This window comes from Bombina bombina, chromosome 1 (genome assembly GCF_027579735.1).
Source record: "Bombina bombina isolate aBomBom1 chromosome 1, aBomBom1.pri, whole genome shotgun sequence".
Taxonomy (NCBI): Eukaryota; Metazoa; Chordata; class Amphibia; order Anura; family Bombinatoridae; genus Bombina; species Bombina bombina.
The window spans coordinates 293,832,041-293,854,645 of record NC_069499.1 but is presented as its reverse complement, the minus strand read 5'-3'; the positions used below and the strand labels follow the sequence as shown (position 1 = coordinate 293,854,645).

General features: G+C 39.1%; 1 protein-coding gene across 2 annotated transcripts in view; it reads right to left on the bottom strand.

The window, feature by feature from the left end:
* Window positions 1–22,605, bottom strand: part of HEG1 (heart development protein with EGF like domains 1) — a 151,900-nt gene that overhangs the window by 9,943 nt on the left and 119,352 nt on the right. The window contains exon 11 of one of the 2 annotated variants that reach the window (XM_053698057.1): window positions 7,201–7,288. The exons of the other annotated variant lie outside the window; for it this stretch is intronic. Coding sequence (XP_053554032.1) covers window positions 7,201–7,288 — 88 coding nt within the window. The remainder of the gene's footprint in view (window positions 1–7,200; window positions 7,289–22,605) is intronic. 2 annotated transcript variants of the gene reach the window in all.

The following is a 22,605-nucleotide window of genomic DNA, read 5'->3' as shown; positions in this document are numbered from 1 at the left end:
TGTTATATAATTCTGCACTATGTGCAGAATTATATAACATTATTTTCTAGGTTTACTGGCACTTTAAATATACTTTTGAAACAGCTATAGCTTTTATTAGAAGCATTTTTGCTAATGCATGTATATTACAAAATTGCTTATGTTCAATACCGAAATACACCCATGTGGTTTCCAATTTTGGCTGGAATATCCCTTTAATATCATACATTTAAAGGCCTACAAGCCTTAGTGCACCTTTAGCTAAGTGCTGAAGCAATGGAGATTTTCAGCACTCCCCTATAGAAGTCTATTAGTGCACCTGCGCTGTCTGACATCCAGATGTTAGCGCGCCCTGGCCTTACGCTCAAGCAAAAATAAAAGTACTATTGCTTTAACTTGAGCAGTGTTAGTGCTCAATAAACTAATATTTGTGTGCTCCATGTGTAAACGTTTTATAAAAGTCACTACCAGCACTGGATTACTTTCCTTACCATGTATAACAACTCCTCTGCTATAGTGAGAACAACCCATTGTTATAATAAGCTGCAATATATGTATAAGATATCCATGTGTGCTCTGGAAGTACTAACCAGATCATAACTTAGCTTATCAGACCATTTAGACTAAATCTTATAAATCTTATAAGTACAGAAAGCAAAAATGACATCATTTATGAGAATTGACTGAATCTATTGTTTAGATAGTTTAAATGATGTTGTGAAATGGTTCTGCAGCCACTGTATAGCGTTTAGTAAATTATAGGTATAAAAGTGTCTTCCTTCATTCACTTCCCCTTTTGTTAGTTTGTGATATTGGCATTTAAAGAGAGGCTGCCATTCGATACAGGAGGTTGCTATCAAAAACAGGTATATGTTGTCATGATGTTCCAGTAGCAGTGTTTATTTCCATTAATTAAATATATTGACAACATAATAAGTCTGTATGATGTGATAGCTCCTATTAATTAATTATCCGTATTTTATGCACTGCAGTTATGTGCTGCCTTTTTCTTTCAAAACCTTAATTAAAAATGCACTAATGACCCACCTTTCAAATGCTTTTTAAAAGCATTCAGAATATGCTAACACTCCTGTTACCATTTAATTACTTAATTTCATTTGAATTTAATTGTCTTATTCTGCAGCCTTGACCTCTCAAAACTCTGCTGGTAATTTTATTTCTAGGCTGTTTAGACACCTTTTTAATATGCTAACTGAGCATGTGCAAAAAAAGTTATTCAAAAACAGCTTATATCACACTATTAAACCATAAAGCTCATACGCAGCTGAAATATGATAATCAAAACGTTATAAACAGTGTTTCTTTGAGCTTATTGTAATAATAAAAAAATAAAAAGCATAAAAATCCCCCTGAGCTTGCATACAATGTTTTTTGCACGTAAGTATATTAGAATAGGAGCAATAGTGTTTTATTACAAATATGTTTTAAGTTATTTACAATCGACCTTCATGTTTTGAAAAACAGCTATTTGTCACAACAAGTCTATCCACTTGTTTATATTCAAATATAACTATTTAATTTGTATACAGAAATACTCAGGCAGGTTCATAACATACCAACCTTTATTAAACAGTGGTATTTAAGTCAGCAGACAGGTTATATATAATTGCTCTGAAGACTATATTAGATCATTGGAGTTAAACATAAACTGCTAATTGCAGATAACTAACATTTAGCTATGCAGAAATGTTATACGCAGCATGCGAACTCATAAAACACTGTATAAAATGTTCTTTTATAACTTTCCCATATTTACACTTATTTCCCTCCTAGAACGTTATTTATTTCCTGCTCACATTAACATAAACGCACGCAAGTCTTCGTTACTGCACTGTACTTAGTATAGAGCAATCACTGATTAATTAGAGGCCTAGCTTTTGTTTATTTATACATAAACCATAATGCCCCTGATAATCACATAGAAATTTGATGCAATCTGTAGCAAAAATAAAAAAATTATCTGGACCTGGTGGCAACAGAATATTACTATGTGCGTTGAAAAATATTAAAGGAACATTAAACACCATAGAACCTAGAAAGGCCACAAAGCAAATCAGTAGCCAAAGTTTTCAAACTAGTGCAAGTCAAAGAGTTAGCTTTTTTGCCCCCTAGTGAGTAGCGAGGGGCGAATGTGCTGAAATTGTAATTTGTTTGGTAGAACTAATAGTCCTGTGGACATTCGTTTTGGACAATCAAATGTTGATAAGAATGAAAATCCATTAAAATTCGGTATTCTAATTTTATTTCCGGTTTTCAAACGTTACTTTCGTTTTTGAATGTTCATAATTAGATCGAAATTCCACATTTGAAATTTCGAAAGTGTTACATTCGTTTTAACAAATACTATTCAGAAGTTCAAGAGTTCATGTGGTAGGAAATTTAGTAAATGTATACATAATAGAATATTGCATAATTTGAATATTACATTTAAAGAAAGCATTAGAAATACTAGTACTAATAAAATGTTAGAATGTTGTACAAACATTCGAAATTCGAAATTAACTATCAAGGGCTAGATTACAAGTAGAGCACTAATTTATCACGCGCCCGTAAATGGGCAAATTCGCCCGTTTGCGGATGTTGGATAAATAACCATCCATTACAAGTTGCTGGTTATTGCTACTGTGAGCTCGCAGTAGTAATTAGCGTTATAAAATTAACCAGAGATCAGGTTAATTTTATAAATATGCCCCAAATGCCTCCAAAATACAGTGTAGTGTATTTTATTAAAAAATAAAAAGCGGGTGTGGGGTGTTAGAAAAAGTGCCTTTACATTGCAGTCTATGGGAACTGTGTGTTTGCAGGAAATATATATGTATATATTTATATATATATATATATATATATATATATATATATAAGGACAAAAGTAGATGCACTCTCAGGTCTTCCACGATTTACTTTATTGTAACGTTTTTGGGGTTCACAACCCCTTCATCAGCATAACACAACAAGCCAAACTCAAACAATTTATAGTGCTTTAACAAACCACTCACCAAACAGGTGTTGCTCCAAAGTGCGCCAAACATCGAGTGTGGAACGCATCTTGCGTTCCACTGTGCTAAAGCCTACCGGAAGTGCTATAATCCCACTTCCGGTATCGAGGCTACATGTTATTAAAATGTAAATATTACAATTCCACATCTATTTAATCAACTTAGTGTGTATTAAAACAAAAAGTGACACAAACTAAGGACTACTTGTAAAAAAAAAAAAAGTAGAATGTTCCGTTAGATAGCCAAAAGTGTTATTAATGATCAGCTATTCTTAGTGCTATTGTGTACATACATCACCATAGTTACTGTAGGCTTGGTGATAGTAAACAGGCATTGATTGTAACACCATATTACGATCTGTTACAACGTGCAACCCACTAACAACTCATATAGTGACACAGTGTGTTAACTATACTTAATCACACTGAAGTGTTGTTTAAAATAGCATTATATGTGTGCAAGGATATATACAAGGATTAATACGTAAACAAAAATTGGGGTTTTTTGCTGTACTTGTTATCACATGATGTAATGTTAAATGACTTTTAAATAACTTGTAAATAACTAGAAAAATAAATTTGGCACATGTCCTGATTGTGTGTCTACAATCTCCCCTTATTGGAACTAATTGTGTAAAGAAATAAATTAGTTCACTTCACATAAATGTTGTATATGTGTATCCAGACAATTACATACTACATTTATAGTTATATACTGCTAAGCCCGCTAAGGATCTGCTCCCAGTTTGGCAATAAGCTGTCTAGTAGATTAGCTAGCTCCTATGGAAAGGAATGTATGTGTGTCCGTCTGCAATCACTTGTAAAGCTCTAAAGGGTGATGTATAAGTATAAACATTATATACATTCATCTTAATCATGTTTGCAGATTAAATACAACTTGGTCAGTTAAAGATAGCCGAGTATAGACACATAAAGATTGTCCATCCTGTTACATCCTTGATTTTAGAGGTAATTCGATGGCTTCCTCCTCCAAGGTTAAGGGTGCATGGGTAGGTAATTATACCTCAGGGCCCAGGCTTCCACTACCCCGTTGAGGGCAATTACCCCCATTAGGGAGTGTCGTGGGCGACCAGCCAACCAACCTCATTTGAGCAATGTGGCCGGAAGCTAAACGTAGCCACAATGACCCTGGGTTATACCCCAGGTATGTAGCACTGCCTTGTAGGGTCAAACCAGATTTTTAAAATCTGGGGTAGTATTTAGTCCACCTGGATGGATAGTTCCCAGTTTGTAAATCCACTGCTTAAACGCGAAGCTCAGTGGATTTACAAACTGGGAACTATCCATCCAGGTGGACTAAATACTACCCCAGATTTTAAAAATCTGGTTTGACCCTACAAGGCAGTGCTACATACCTGGGGTATAACCCAGGGTCATTGTGGCTACGTTTAGCTTCCGGCCACATTGCTCAAATGAGGTTTGTTGGCTGGTCGCTCACAACACTCCCTAATGGGGGTAATTGCCCTCAACGGGGTAGTGGAAGCCTGGGCCCTGAGGTATAATTACCTACCCATGCACCCTTAACCTTGGAGGAGGAAGCCATTGAATTACCTCTAAAATCAAGGATGTAACAGGATGGACAATCTTTATGTGTCTATACTCGGCTATCTTTAACTGACCAAGTTGTATTTAATCTGCAAACATGATTAAGATGAATGTATATAATGTTTATACTTATACATCACCCTTTAGAGCTTTACAAGTGATTGCAGACGGACACACATACATTCCTTTCCATAGGAGCTAGCTAATCTACTAGACAGCTTATTGCCAAACTGGGAGCAGATCCTTAGCGGGCTTAGCAGTATATAACTATAAATGTAGTATGTAATTGTCTGGATACACATATACAACATTTATGTGAAGTGAACTAATTTATTTCTTTACACAATTAGTTCCAATAAGGGGAGATTGTAGACACACAATCAGGACATGTGCCAAATTTATTTTTCTAGTTATTTACAAGTTATTTAAAAGTCATTTAACATTACATCATGTGATAACAAGTACAGCAAAAAACCCCAATTTTTGTTTACGTATTAATCCTTGTATATATCCTTGCACACATATAATGCTATTTTAAACAACACTTCAGTGTGATTAAGTATAGTTAACACACTGTGTCACTATATGAGTTGTTAGTGGGTTGCACGTTGTAACAGATCGTAATATGGTGTTACAATCAATGCCTGTTTACTATCACCAAGCCTACAGTAACTATGGTGATGTATGTACACAATAGCACTAAGAATAGCTGATCATTAATAACACTTTTGGCTATCTAACGGAACATTCTAACTACTTTTACAAGTAGTCCTTAGTTTGTGTCACTTTTTGTTTTAATACACACTAAGTTGATTAAATAGATGTGGAATTGTAATATTTACATTTTAATAACATGTAGCCACGATACCGGAAGTGGGATTATAGCACTTCCGGTAGGCTTTAGCACAGTGGAACGCAAGATGCGTTCCACACTCGATGTTTGGCGCACTTTGGAGCAACACCTGTTTGGTGAGTGGTTTGTTAAAGCACTATAAATTGTTTGAGTTTGGCTTGTTGTGTTATGCTGATGAAGGGGTTGTGAACCCCGAAAACGTTACAATAAAGTAAATCGTGGAAGACCTGAGAGTGCATCTACTTTTGTCCTTATATGCTATTTATATTTGCACCCAGGCTGTTGCCTCTTGGTGGGCTGACCTGAAAACTGCTTGGATATATATATATATATATATATATATATATATATATATATATATATATATATATATATATATATATATATATATATATATATATAGGTAGGTCCGAAACGTCGCTGTTTTTAAGGTTGTTATATCCCAATAAAGAAAGAATGTTTCACAATTTGGAGTTTTGCTGATACTCCACAGTGACGAGCACACAGTGTGTGAAAATACCTATGGGTATAGTGCTGGGCTCTATCTGTTTATTTATTTATATATATCTATATATATATATATATATATATATATATATATATATATATATGCTAATATGTTATATACACATATTAACACCTAAATATATATGTATATATCCATATATATTTACATTTGCTGCCAATCACTGTGCGACTTACGCAGCGCTAAGTTCTCATGCTATTGTTCTGTAATGTTTCCTTACCGCGTTACATTTTCCTACCTACAGCCACGTCTACAATAAACTTGCAACTACCCCTTGCACGCATGCGCTCACTGCCGCAGTCGGTAAACGTTTTAGAACACCAGCCTACAAAAAACTTGGAAATACACTTGTGCACGTATGCATTCACTGCTGAAGTCGGCAAATATTACAAAACACCGTCCACAATTTTGGCAACTAGCTATTTTTATTCTGCATATTCAATATTATTATACTGATTTAATTGATTAAAGGAGTGAACGTATTTCAATAAAGCAGACATAATCTAAATAGTTACAAACATTCCCTTTCATGATGAAACGCTAATACATTTTGTAACTATTTAGATTATGTCTGCTTTATTGAAATACGTTCACTCCTTTAATCAAAGAAATCAGTATAATAATAATGAATATACAGAATAAAATAACATAGTTGTAGGAAGCCTTTTTTAAAAAAATGGTATTTTAATGTCCCCAGCTAGTGCCAAAATTTTGGACAGTGTTCTGTAATATTTGCCGATTTCGTCAGTGAGTGCATGCATGCACAAGTGTATTTCCAACTTTTTTGTAGGCTGGTGTTCTATAATGTTTGCCGACTGCGGCAGTGAGCTCATGCATGCAAGGAGTATTTGCAAGTTTATTGTAGGCATGGCCGTAAACGTTACGTAGGTAGGAAAACGTAACGTGGTAGGGAAACTTTACAGAACACTGTGCCTGACAACATGAGAACGAGGCTCCCACTCTCATAAGCGCAAAGCTTACATGCAATGCAAACACAAGGTCACGTTTGCATTGCACCTAATTTGTAATACCAACGCACATTTGCGTGTTTTGGTATTACTGAGTATTGCACAAATATCACACTCAAAGCGATATTTTGCGCTCCACCCGTAATCTGGCCCCAAATATGTTAAAATTTGTTTAATTTTTCAAATTTTGCAAAACATTTGCCCATCCCTACTAGTGAGCAATAATTTATACACAAAAACAAGAGCGGTCTAATGTTCTTTTTAAACACTGTTTTTACTGTTTGTAACTAACCTGCAACAAGTTACAGTTAGTGCGATTCCCAAGACCAGGAGAAGCCCTCCTCCTGCAGCGGCAATGATCACTGTGATCAGCTGGTAAGCTATGGAACAAAATTACAGCCACTATCATCAATCAGATACTATTTAGCTGTTAGTTAAAGGGGCAGTAAACCTAGCAAATAATGTTATATAATTCTGCACATAGGGCAGAATTTTATAACATTAGCTTAGCCCCAGCTTTGTAAAGCAAAGTATTAGAGAGAACGCCGCTCCCGGCTCTACTGAGCGGGTCTGTTTTTTTCTCCTAAGTGCATCGCTGGCACGCTGTCTAGTCACAGCCGGCCCAATCGCGCTATTAAACTCAATGTAGCTCGCTCCCACTACCAGACCAGAGTGGGAACGAGCTACATTGAGTTTAATAGTGCGATCGGGCTGTGACTAGACATATCTCTAATACTTTGCTTTACAAAGCTGGGGCTAAGCTAATGTTATATAATTCTGCACTATGTGCAAAATTATATAACATTTTTTTGCTAGGTTTAGTGCCCCTTTAACCCATAGACATCAGAAAATGGTTCATTATTGTCAAATAATAGCAGCATTATAATAAAAGCATGTACATTTCTGCAAATTAGTACATTTTGGAGGTATATACAATAAATTCATTAAAAGTGACTAATTTCCTATGTAATTTGTAACTAAAAATATAATCATAAACTAATTTTATTTTGTGAAATAAAATTTAGCATGAGTATGTGCATAATGCTATGTGGACCCCAGACAAATCCCACTAGTAACCAATTATGTGGGTGTTCCTGCATTAAAGGGTACTTTAAATGTAACAAGAGAGAAGATTATATACATGATGCAATTTAACAGCGGGATAGGGCAAGACTATTTCCATAAATTAAACCTTTTTTTTTTATATCAACTTTCCTTGAACTTTGCACATTTTGTGTGTTTCCTGTCCTTGTGTTCCAGAGAGTCCTTGTGTGTGCTTTATGTAGCTAGGTTTGTAACAAAGACATAGGGGGATATTTATCAAAGCCTCAACTATGCTGCATTCGCCAGCACCAATACGCTCGCCTAACATTGCGGCCGCGTATCTCAATACGCTTTCCTTAGTTATGAAAAAAGCCGGCCAAAAGATGCGCACCAAGTACGGGGCGATGAGCATTGGATTGTTGTTAACTAACTGTCATCAATCTCGCATCTATTCTGCTTTTTCCGAACTTTATTTATACCATGTCACTAAATGCCGCCACTATATTAAAATGTTTAACCCCTATCCCGCAGCTCCCCGACCCCACCACAACCTAAATAGTTATTAACCCCTATCCTGCCACTCCCCATCCCCGCTGCAACCTAAATAAATGTATTAACCCATATCCCGCCACTCCCGACCCTGCAGTAACCTAAATAAACGTATTAACCCCTAAACCTCTGGCCTCCCACATCACCACCACTAACTAAACCTATTGGCTGATTGGAACAGCCAATAGGATGAGAGCTGCTCAAATCCTATTGGCTGATTGGAACAGCCAATAGGATTTTAGCAGCTCTAATGCTATTGGCTGATTGAAATCTTTCAGCCAATAGGAATGCAATGAACGCCATCTTGGATGATGTCACTTGCATTGAAGTTCCAGTTTACGGCGGCGACCGTATGAAAAGGATGCACCGTGTCGGATGTCTTCAGGATGGACCCGCTCCACGCTGAATGGATGAAGATAGAAGATGCCGTCTGGATGAAGACTTCTTGCCGCCTGGATGAGGACTTCGCCGGATTGATGAAGATCAAAGAGGCAGCCTGGATGAAGACTTCTTACCGGCTGGATGGATCCTTCAAGCGGAACTTCAATAACTGTAAGTGGATCGTCGGGGGTTAGTGTTAGGTTTATTTAAGGGTTTTTTGGGTAGGTTTTATTTTAAGATTAGGGTCTAGGCAGTAAAAGAGCTAAATGCCCTTTTAAAGGCAATACCCATACAAATGCCCTTTTCAGGGCAATTGGGAGCTTAGGTTATTTTAGATAGGGTTTTTATTTGGGGGGTTTGGTTGGTTGGGTGGTGGGTTTTACTGTTGGGGGGGTGTTTGTATTTTTTATTACACGTTAATGAGCTTATTTCTTTGGGGCAATGCCCCACAAAAGGCCCCCACAAAAGGCCCTTTTAAGGGCCATTGGTAGTTAATTGTAGGCTAGGAGTTTTTTTTATTTTTTTGGGGGGGGGCTTTTTTATTTTGATAGGACTATTAGATTAGGTGTAATTTTTTTATTTTTGATAATATTGTTTTTTATTTTTCGTAATTTAGTGTTTGTTTTTGTAACTTAGTGTTTTTTTCTGTAATTTAGTACTTTTAATAATGTTTAATTGTATATTTAATTAATTTGAGTAGGGTTAGGGTTTTTTAATATGTAATTTATTTTATTTAATTGGTAGTTTAATTTAATTGTAGTATAATAGTTAGGGTAGGTTAATTAATATTTTAAAATAGTTTATTTTAATTCTACAGGTAAGTTTAAATTTATTTTAAGATAGGGATTTTGTAATTTTAATTTAAAGTTAGCGAGTTGTTAGGTTTAGGGATTAATAGTTTAATTTAGTTTATGGCGATGTGGGTGGCTGACGGTTTAGGGGTTAATAGGTTTAGTTAGTGGTGGTAATGTGGGAGGCAAGAGGTTTAGGGGTTAATACGTTTATTTAGGTTGTAGCGGGGGCGGGGAGCGGCGGGATAGGGGTTAATAACTTTATGTTGCGGCGATGTAGGGGAGCGGCGGGATAGGGGTTAATACATTTTATTTAGGTGGCGGCGATGTCGGGGACGGCAGATTAGGGGTGTTTAGACTTGGGATTTATGTTAGGGTGTTAGGTGTAAACGTTACTTGTAGAAATCAATGGGATATCTGGCAGCATCGAACATAAGCTGTCGGTGCTTTCAGACTCCCATTGATTTCTATGGCATTCACGGCCTCTAGGGTGGCAGATTGAAAACCAGGTATGCTGGGCAGTCATAGCCACGAGCGTACCTGTTAAAAGTTTGATAACTGGGAAAAAGTGTCAGATAGAGCCGAATGTGAATTCGGAACATCTGTAATGATGTAAGCATCGATCTGCGTCGGATTGAAACCAGCGGATCGTATGTTACGTCACATATTTCAACATTTGCTGGTCTGTAGCCTTTGATAACTAGGTCGGGTCAATCTCGCAACAATTACGCTGCGGAATTCCGGCGTATTTGCGGTTGAGGCTTTGATAAATATCCCCTATAGTCCTAAGAGGTTTGTCTGTTAGAAAATGCAGTTATGTGCCTATGGTCACATGATATACAGAGTGACATCTCACTATCTATCACATGATGTAATCTATTTATAAATTAACTCTGCTGTAATTTTGACTGCTAAGTGTAAAGACAACATCAGTGTGTACAGCACCTTTGTGGCTTGGGAAAACAACTGCAGTAAGCACACACAGGTAGTGATTATACTACTGGGCACAGTGGGTGTCTGCAGGCTGTGGCTTCAGGGTCAGGTGTTATATGCCGCTCTGTTAATCTGGATCAGTAATATATGAGCCTGAAGGCTCTCAGTATGTTATTATGGTTGTTGGTAGGGACTTTACATTAGTGGGAGGAAGTTTTGAGGCCTAGAGCAAGTATATTAAATAAACATAAAAGTGCAAAAAGCTCTGGTGTGTCAAAGCATTTTATTATGCACTATTGTTTACATATAGCTATATTTAACCCCTGCAAAGGGTTTAAACACATAGTTAAACTCAGAGTAAGACTAGTGCACTACTGAGACCTAGCTGAACACATGTGGCGAGCCAATAAAAAGATACATATGTGTTTAGACTCCAATCACCAGCTAGCTCTCAGCAGTGCATAGCTGATCCTGACAACATAACTATGCTTTCAGCAAAGGATACCAAGAGAACCAAGGATAATTGATAACATAAGTAAACTGAAAAGTATCTTAAAACTGCACAAACTGTGAAAGTTTAATTTTGACTTTCATGTACGTATAAGATCATGGATGAAATTATGCTTGTTTTTTTGGAGTTCCACCAATACATTTAAAGTAAACATTTATTATGTATTTATTATTATACAACAATAAAAACACTGTAATATAAAATAGAACATAAAATATTTGTCAGCCACAAAGGTGTCATATACAATTTGGCCACTAGGTGACAGTGCTGCAACTGAAACAAGACATAAGTTACATCAAGGAACTAGAATCATGGAAGGGTACCTAGTATTTATATTGTTTACATTTATTTCATATTAATGATAGATTTTTAACAGCTTGCTGCTAAACTTTCAGATAACAATGAATATGTAGGCAGTCTGAAGCAATTATTGCAGCTTAAATGTTAATGGAACAAGAAGCCTTCCTACAATTCAGTAAATGGACTAAGGAGCAGCTCCTTAATGTGAGATACAGCAAGTGAGAGAAAGGGCTACAAGTAGGAGACATTCTCAGCACAACACTTTTCCAACAACTTAAAAAAAACGAAATAGCTTTGAAGCCTTCTACCACAGCAGTAACTTCCACCAGTTACAGAGGATTAGGTATTTGTGTTCCTATGTTATCCATGATTATATTCCATTACTGCCCTTTACTTTACTATGATTTTATTACAAGACCAGAGACTTCATATTTTGCATTACTTTCTTTTACTAATCGTGTGCAGCCTTAAAAGTACAGGAATCACATAAAGAGTTCAAATAAAACAGGGAACAAAGAGCCTACATAACTAGCCCCATCTTCCACTTTCTTTTGCTGCTCAGCAACAAGGTAAGTGTGCTGCTGTTATTCAGTGTTATATATTAAAAATATCCGTTGGGGCAGAGCCGGCACTGATAGGAGATGGCCGCACATTAGGTGAGCTCCGGTGCATTAGCCCACAAAAGTGCTTATAAAACCATCATAGACCTTTTATAATGCCATAAAAACTTAGATTAGACGTGTCAACTCAGGAGCAGAAGAAGGATAGTTTGGTGGCGTGCTGCATTTGTCCGTTATGCATCTTACCGGATCATCTGGCCTAACATGTGCAGTTAAAAAGTCACTTTCAGCTACGGGCAAGCAGACGATCAGTACAAGAAAACAAGTGAATCGATGTGCATTAGGAACCTGTGCTTAAACTGGTTTTGTGGTGAAGCTGAGGGTTGTATGGAGACTGTAGTCCCTGATACCTACCGAGTCGCACACTGAACAGTTGCGGTCGCCATCTTAGGAGGATACACGCACTTTCATTAGGCAACCTTAACGAAGTTGAATCCTTACAGCCCTAATCCAGACCGGGATCGGATCATGGAAATAACAAGTTAAGTGTATTATAAAACGTAAGGGGGCATTTTTTGTGAGAGAAAGCTGCTTATGAACATACTCATTCAATGAGCGGATTATCAACATGGCGTGACAATCTGTTTGCACAATTAATACAGCCACACAGCACAAGCACATAGTGGAACACAAATAACAGACGATGTGAAGGCAAACATATTAAAGGCAATCACACATCTACAAGGGGAAAAATATAATGTCGGGGTAAGCTCTGGTGCATAACTACCTTTTTACAACTATATATGTAGAACTGTTCCTAAAAACATATTATTAAGGCCTATCACGTAATATTAAGCTTAAAGAGGGGAAAACATAGCTCTGGTTGTGACTGGGCAAGCAACAATCCCTAGCATCACAGGTTAAAGATCCCCAGATTACATTAAGTGCACAGCTCCTCATATAAAATCTGGGACTGCTATTTCTTGAAATTAAAGCAAGGCTGTCAGGAGAGCACAGAGCATACATATACAGATTACCAAAGCTCAAAACAGTATATTGCAGACAAGCAAGTACAGACAAGATGTCTCCTAGGAATGCACTGAAAGGGAAGCAGAATAAAGGAGGTGGGCAGGTGAACCCTTCTATGGATAGCTATTTTAAAGCAACAGCGTCGCAGACAGCAAAAGAAACTCTCACAGTGTCACATAGGCCACAACTTTCACCTAGCACTTCAGACTCAGGATCTGAGGAGGAAGACAATATGCTTTCTGTGCCCTAGTCTGTGTTGTCCTCTATACCCTCAAAACAGGACTTTTCTTCATTGATCTCTCAAGTAAAACAATGTATAAAAGACGAAATTTCCGATCTGAAGAGAGATATCGTGGAGATTGGCAATAGAGTTAATACTATAGAGGATAACATACAAGAGCATGATGCATGCTTAACAAAAGTACACAGCCAGATGGAACATCAGGACCAAACTATTCGGCAACTGGAGGACAAAATTGAAGACTTAGAGAATAGGTCCAGAAGACAGAACATTAGGATACGCGGTATCCCAGAAGAAATAGATGCTTTAGTCTTGACTGAATACCTTCAATCCTTATTCTCACAACTCAGAGATCCAACAGATAACACCACAATAGATATAGACAGAGCACACCGGGCCCTTAGGCCAAAACCCCCAGAAAATGCACCTCCCAGAGATGTGATCACAAGAATAACTAACTATCAGCTGAAAGAGCAGATTATGAAAGCGGCAAGAGAGAAACGCCCTGTACAAAAGGATGGTATTACTCTTCAATTTTTTGCTGATTTATCAGCCAGAACTCTAGCTAGAAGAAAAGAACTTTCGCCACTTACAAAACATCTACAAGCTAGAAACATCAACTATAGATGGGGGCACCCATTTCAGTTGATAATCGTCTGGAAGAACAGAAAGGCGAGTTGCTCTTCAATTGAGGAGATAGAAGATTGCTGCAGAAAATTGGAGATCCCCCCACCGACAGTGGACTCAGACATAAGACAAGATAATGTTCATGCAAGTGACTCTCGAGCTTCTCCGTTGCCACAACGTAAAGAGTGGCAAACAGTCCGCAATAAAAGAATGAAAACCACCTCATCCTCAGATGCCAGGGCCAAGTGGGCTGAAAATGAACATTACATTGTATCCTTTACAGGTTTTAAGTAACCAGAAATGAATATTACAAACCAAATAGTGGCAAAGACACTGTTGACATGACAATAGGTCAAAACAGAATGTTATAGAAATGTTTTGTACTTTGTGGGCTGAATGATTCCAAGTAGGGATCTTTTAGTCATTTCCCTCTGTTGGTACAAGGAAAAAGTTATTTATGTTTTTGTTGTCTATGTTATTAGATTTTATTTAGGAGTTGTCTTGTGGAGATATTTCATCAAGCAAACAGGTATTGTAGTCCGCTGGTATGGAGAATGAGCAACAAAGGTAATAAAATGACAGATACATGTATTCAATTTATAACACAAAATGTGAAGGGTTTCAATGTTCTAACTAAAAGATCATTAGCTCTAAGAGACTTAGTGCAAAAAGGAGGGGAGATAGTTGGATTGCAAGAGACCCACTTCAAGAGAGGGTCCATTCCCAAATATATACACAGCTGTTTCTCCCAACACTATTTCAGTGCGCATAACAAAAAAAAGATTAATGGTGTAAGAATCCTTATACGTAATTCAATCCCATTTAAATTGATAGATCAGAAAAAGACGCAGAAGGCAGATTTTTAGCTATTAGTGGTATATTATACAATAAACTGGTAACCATACTGAATATATATGCCCCTAATCACAAGCAAGCAATGTTTTTCAAATCCATAATACCTCTCCTTCAGGATATACAAAAAGGCCAATTGATAGTACTAGGAGATTTCAATTTACCACTTAACCCCAGGCTGGATAGTTCAAACCCAAACATAGAAATTGCAAAGCACACACTTAAATCTTTATGGAATTTTTTAAGAGTTTTTGGCCTCCATGATCCGTGGAGAGTTTCAAATCCTGAACGGAGGGACTACACATTTTTTTCTAATCCGAATAAATCGTATTCGAGAATTGATTTTATTTTGTTAGACCACTTAACATTAGCGAATGCAACATCATCAAACATCACACACGCGGCATGGTCGGATCATTCCATGGTCAGATGCTCCATTGATTGGCCCTCAGCTCCAATAAGGGAGTTTACCTGGAGACTTGACGAAACGTTATTATTAGATCCGATGGTGTGCAAGATCATGGAGAGGGAAATAACAGAATTTATGCTTACCTGATAAATTACTTTCTCCAACGGTGTGTCCGGTCCACGGCGTCATCCATAACTTGTGGGAATATCTCTTCCCCAACAGGAAATGGCAAAGAGTACAGCAAAAGCTGTCCATATAGTCCCTCCTAGGCTCCGCCCACCCCAGTCATTCGACCGATGGACAGGAGAAAAAAACAGGAGAAACTATAGGGTGCCGTGGTGACTGTAGTTAAAGAAATAAATTTATCAAACCTGATTAAAAAACCAGGGCGGGCCGTGGACCGGACACACCGTTGGAGAAAGTAATTTATCAGGTAAGCATAAATTCTGTTTTCTCCAACATTGGTGTGTCCGGTCCACGGCGTCATCCATAACTTGTGGGAACCAATACCAAAGCTTTAGGACACGGATGAAGGGAGGGAGCCAATCAGGTTACCTAAACGGAAGGCACCACGGCTTGCAAAACCTTTCTCCCAAAAATAGCCTCCGAAGAAGCAAAAGTATCAAATTTGTAGAATTTGGCAAAAGTGTGCAGGGAAGACCAAGTCGCTGCCTTGCATATCTGATCAACAGAAGCCCCGTTCTTGAAAGCCCATGTGGAAGCTACAGCCCTAGTAGAGTGAGCTGTGACTCCTTCAGGAGGCTGCCGTCCGGCAGTCTCATAAGCCAATCGGATGATGCTTTTCAGCCAAAAGGAAAGAGAGGTAGCAGTAGCTTTTTGACCTCTCCTTTTACCAGAATAGACGACAAACAGAGAAGATGTTTGTCTGAAATCCTTTGTTGCTTCTAGATAAAACTTTAAAGCACGGACTACATCTAAATTGTGTAACAAACGTTCCTTCTTTGAAACTGGATTCGGACACAAAGAAGGTACAACTATTTCCTGGTTAATATTCTTGTTGGAAACAACCTTTGGAAGAAAACCAGGTTTTGTACGCAAAACGACCTTATCTGCATGGAACACCAGATAGGGCGGAGTACACTGCAGAGCAGATAACTCAGAAACTCTTCTAGAAGAAATAACAACTAAAAACAAAACTTTCCAAGATAACAACTTAATATCTATGGAATGTAAAGGTTCAAACGGAACCCCTTGTAGAACTGAACTAAATTTAAACTCCAGGGAGGAGTCAACGGCCTGTAAACAGGCTTGATCCTGACCAAAGCCTGAACAAAGGCTTGAACATCTGGCACAGCCGCCAGTCGTTTGTGTAACAAGACAGATAAAGCAGAAATCTGTCCCTTTAGAGAACTCGCTGATAATCCCTTATCCAAACCCTCTTGTAGGAAGGAAAGGATCCTAGGAATTTTGATTTTACTCCATGAGAATCCCTTGGATTCACACCAACAGATATATCTTTTCCATATTTTATGGTAAATCTTTCTAGTTACAGGTTTTCTGGCTTGTACCAGAGTATCTATCACAGAATCCGAAAACCCACGCTTAGATAAAATCAAGCGTTCAATTTCCAAGCCGTCAGCTGGAGAGAGACTAGATTTGGATGTTCGAATGGACCCTGTACCAGAAGATCTTGTCTCAAAGGTAGCTTCCATGGTGGAGCCGATGACATATTCAGCAGGTCTGCATGCCAAGTCCTGCATGGCCACGCAGGAGCTATCAAAATCACCAAGGCCCTCTCCTGTTTTATCCTGGCTACCAGCCTGGGAATGAGAGGAAACGGTGGAAAAACGTAAGCTAGGTTGAAGGTCCAAGGCGCTACTAATGCATCCACTAGAGTCGCCCTGGGATCCCTGGAACTGGACCCGTAACAAGGAACTTTGAAGTTCTGACGAGACGCCATCAGATCCATGTCTGGAATGCCCCATAATTGTGTCAACTGGGCAAATATCTCCGGGTGGAGTTCACACTCCCCCGGGTGGAATGTCTGACGACTCAGATAATCCGCCTCCCAGTTTTCCACTCCTGGGATGTGGATCGCAGATAGGTGGCAGGAGTGATCCTCCGCCCATTTTATGATCTTGGTCACTTCTCTCATCGCCAGGGAACTCCTTGTTCCCCCCTGATGGTTGATGTAAGCAACTGTTGTCATGTTGTCTGATTGGAATCTTATGAATCTGGCCTTTGCTAGCTGAGGCCAAGCTTTGAGAGTATTGAATATCGCTCTCAGTTCCAGAATGTTTATCGGGAGAAGAGATTCCTCCCGAGACCATAGACCCTGAGCCTTCAGGGAGTCCCAGACCGCGCCCCAGCCCACTAGACTGGCGTCGGTCGTGACGATAACCCACTCTGGTCTGCGGAAGCTCATTCCCTGGGACAGATGATCCTGGGTTAGCCACCAACGTAGTGAGTCTCTGGTCTCCTGATCTACTTGGATCACTGGAGACAAGTCTGTATAGTCCCCATTCCACTGTTTGAGCATGCACAGTTGTAATGGTCTTAGATGAATTCGCGCAAAAGGAACTATGTCCATTGCTGCAACCATCAATCCTACTACTTCCATGCACTGAGCAATGGAAGGTCGAGGAACAGAGTGAAGAACTTGACAAGCGTTTAGAAGCTTTAACTTTCTGACATCTGTCAGGAAAATCTTCATTTCTAACGAATCTATTATTGTCCCCAAGAAGGGGACTCTTGTCGATGGAGACAGGGAACTCTTTTCTATATTCACCTTCCAGCCGTGAGATCTGAGAAAGGCCAGAACGATGTCTGTGTGAGCCTTTGTCTTTGAAAGAGACGACGCTTGTATCAGAATGTTGTCCAAGTAAGGTGCCACTGCAATGCCCCTTGGTCTTAGAACCGCTAGAAGGGCTCCGAGTACCTTTGTGAAAATCCTTGGAGCCGTGGCTAGCCCGAATGGGAGAGCCACAAACTGGTAATGTTTGTCCAGAAAGGCGAACCTTAGGAACTGGTGATGATCTTTGTGGAAAGGAATATGTAGATATGCATCCTTTAAATCCACGGTAGTCATAAATTGACCCTCCTGGATTGAGGGTAAGATCGTTCGGATAGTTTCCATTTTGAACGATGGTACTTTGAGAAATTTGTTTAGAATCTTTAAATCTAGAATTGGTCTGAAGGTTCCCTCTTTTTTGGGAACTACAAACAGATTTGAGTAAAAACCCAGTCCTTGTTCCACAATTGGAACTGGGTGTATCACTCCCATTTTTAACAGGTCTTCTACACAATGTAAGAATGCCTGTCTCTTTATTTGGGTTAAAGATAAGTGAGACATGTGGAATCTTCCCCTTGGGGGTAGTTCCTTGAATTCCAGAAGATAACCCTGAGAAACTATTTCTAGTGCCCAGGGATCCTGAACATCTCTTGCCCAAGCCTGAGCGAAGAGAGAGAGTCTGCCCCCTACTAGATCCGGTCCCGGATCGGGGGCTGTTCCTTCATGCTGTTTTGGTAGCAGCAGCAGGCTTCTTGGCCTGTTTACCCTTGTTCCAGCCTTGCATCGGTTTCCAAGCTGGTTTGGTCTGCGAAGCATTACCCTCTTGTCTAGAGGCTCCAGAGTTGGATGTCGGTCCATTCCGGAAATTGCGAAAGGAACGAAAATTAGACTTATTCTTGGCCTTGAAGGGCCTATCTTGTGGGAGGGCATGGCCCTTACCCCCAGTGATGTCTGAGATAATCTCTTTCAACTCTGGTCCAAAAAGGGTTTTACCCTTGAAGGGGATATTAAGCAATTTTGTCTTGGAAGATACATCCGCTGACCAAGACTTTAGCCAGAGCGCTCTGCGCACCACAATTGCAAACCCAGAATTTTTCGCCGCTAATCTAGCTAACTGCAAAGCGGCATCTAAAATAAAGGAATTAGCCAACTTAAGTGCGTGTATTCTGTCCATAACCTCGTCATACGGAGTCTCTCTATGGAGCGACTTTTCTAGTTCCTCGAACCAGAACCACGCTGCTGTAGTGACAGGAACAATGCACGAAATGGGTTGTAGGAGGTAACCTTGCTGAACAAAAATCTTTTTAAGCAAACCCTCCAATTTTTTATCTATAGGATCTTTGAAAGCACAATTATCCTCGATAGGAATAGTAGTGCGCTTGTTTAATGTAGAAACTGCCCCCTCGACCTTAGGGACTGTTTGCCATAAGTCCTTTCTGGGGTCGACCATAGGAAATAATTTCTTAAATATAGGAGGGGGAACAAAAGGTATGCCGGGCTTCTCCCACTCCTTGTTCACTATGTCCGCCACCCGCTTGGGTATAGGAAAAGCGTCGGGGTGCACCGGAACCTCTAGGAACTTGTCCATCTTACACAATTTTTCTGGAATGACCAGGTTGTCACAATCATCCAGAGTAGATAAAACCTCCTTAAGCAGTGCGCGGAGGTGCTCTAATTTAAATTTAAATGTCACAACATCAGGTTCTGCCTGTTGAGAAATTCTACCTGAATCTGAAATTTCCCCATCTGACAAAACCTCCCTCATGGCCCCTTCAGAGTGGTGTGAGGGAATGACAGAACAATTATCATCAGCGCCCTCCTGCTCTACAGTGTTTAAAACAGAGCAATCGCGCTTTCTCTGAAATTCAGGCATTTCGGATAAAAAATTAGCTATGGATTTATCCATTACTGTCGCCAATTGTTGCATAGTAACAAGCATTGGCGCGCTAGAAGTACTAGGCGACTCCAGCGTGGGCAAAACTGGTGTAGACACAGAGTGAGATGAAGCAGAACTATCTTTACTCTCCTCATCTGATGAATCATCTTGGGCAACCTTACTATCTGTGGCAGTACTGTCCTTACTTTGTTTGGACGCTATGGCACAATTATCACACAATTCGGAAGGGGGAGACACATTGGCTTCCATACATACAGAACATAGCTTATCTGAAGGTACAGACATGTTAAACAGGCTTAAACTTGTCAATAAAGTACAAAAAAAACGTTTTAATTAAAACCGTTACTGTCTCTTTAAATTTTAAACAGGGCACACTTTATTACTGAATATGTGAAAAACAATGAAGGAATTGTTCAAAATTTACCAAATTATCACCACAGTGTCTTAAAGCATTCAAAGTATTGCACCCAAATTTTCAGAGCTTTAACCCTTAAAATGAAGAAACCGGAGCCGGTTACAGGTTTAACCCCTCTACAGTCCCAGCTACAGCCTTTGCTGCGACTTTACCAAACCCAGGGGGGAATACAATACCAGATGAAGCCTTCTAGGAACCTTTTCAACTACTTTCAGATCCACACACATGCAGCTGCATGTCCTGCTCTCAAAAGTAACTGCGCAGTAATGGCGCGAAAATGAGGCTCAGCCTACTACAGTGAAGGCCCTTCCTGACTGAAAAGGTGTCTAAACCAGTGCCTGACGTTAAAAAATGTTCCCCAAAGTTTATAAGTGTGAAATTCAACCTCAATCTGTATAAAATGCCCAAATAAAGCAATCGATTTTGCCCATAAAAGTGTCTTCCAGTTTTATAGCCTATATTAAGCCCTTTATTCTGTTTGAGACTAAGAAAATGGCTTACCGGTCCCCATGAGGGGAAATGACAGCCTTCCACAGTCTTGTTAGAAATATGGCTAGTCATACCTTAAGCAGAAAAGTCTGCTGTTTCCCCCAACTGAAGTTAATTCATCTCAACAGTCCTATGTGGAAACAGCAAACGATTTTAGTTACTGCTGCTAAAATCATATTCCTCTCACAAACAGAACTCTTCATCTTTTTCTGTTTCAGAGTAAATAGTACATACCAGCACCATTTCAAAATAACAAACTCTTGATAGTAGAATAAAAAACTACAACTAAACACCACATACTCTTAACCATCTCCGTGGAGATGTTGCCTGTGCAACGGCAAAGAGAATGACTGGGGTGGGCGGAGCCTAGGAGGTACTATATGGACAGCTTTTGCTGTACTCTTTGCCATTTCCTGTTTGGGAAGAGATATTCCCACAAGTTATGGATGACGCCGTGGATCGGACACACCAATGTTGGAGAAACAGGAATTTTTTAAGCAAAATGCCAGGGGGGATGTTACGCCAGCCATGGTTTGGGAGGCACACAAGAGCTACATAAGGGGCACACTGATTAAACTTCGGACTAATAAGAATAAACAATGGGGAGAAGAATACAAACACATAGCTAAGGGGATAGAACACCTGGATTATTTACATAAACTTCACCCACAAGATGAAAGGATTCTCCATCAATTGAAATTTTATAGATCCAAAATGATGTTACACTTACATATAAAAGCACAGTGGACAGCATATAAAATCAAGCAGAGATTTTACTATGAAGCTAACAAAACCGGGACGCCATTTAGCCAGATCGCTTAAATCCAGACAGGCAAAAACATACATACACTCAATAAATACCCCCAAAGGGGAGAAAGTAGAAGACACCAAGCACATACCAGAGACCTTTAAGAATTATTATCATGTATTGTATAATCTTTTTCCTAACAGATCTGTTTCGGATCATAAAGTTAAGTGTATGAACTACCTAGATAAAGTCCAGGTTCCGAAAATATCGGAGAGAGATAGTGAAATGCTACAAGCCCAGATAACCCGCAAAGAGATCATGGAGGCTATTAAGTCATTAAAGCCTGAAAAGGCACCTGGACCGGATGGATTCTCTGGTTCATATTATAAATTATTCTCACAGTTATTGGCGCCCCATATGTTAGCTACCTTTAGCCAGATAGATAGTGGAGGTACATTGCCGGACACCATGCTACAAGCATTCTTTACAGTTCTTCCCAAACCGGGCAAGAAACCTGATACGCCTGCAAATTACCGCCCGATATCGCTACTGAATATAGATTCGAAAATATTTGCCAAGGTACTAGCGTCCAGACTTAACAGACTATTACCGACCTTGATTTCCCCAGACCAAGTGGGTTTTGTACCGCGGAGAGAGGCAAAGGACAACACTGTTAAACTATTAAATATTTTAGAATATATAAATAACAACAATGTTTCTTCAATACTGCTTTCAACGGATGCTGAGAAAGCATTCGATAGGCTAGATTGGACCTTTCTAGAGACCACACTCAATAAATGTAACCCCCCCCCCCATTTATAAATAAAATCATGGCCCTATATTCTTTTCCTACTGCTCAAATTAGAATAAATGGCACACTTTCAGAACAATTTGAAATACGCAACGGTACCCGCCAGGGATGTCCGCTCTCCCCACTTTTGTTTATCCTATCATTAGAAGTACTAGCAAGTAAAATTTGGTCAAATAATAATATAAAGGGTATAACTATCAAACGCAGGGAATACAAATTATCCATGTTTGCGGATGATATCTTAATGTCCTTATCAAATCCCTTAAAGTCTCTCTCCGCGGTACAATTAGAACTACTAGAATATGGAGGGGTATCAATTTTTTTAGTAAATACCAGTAAATCAGAACTATTGCCTCTA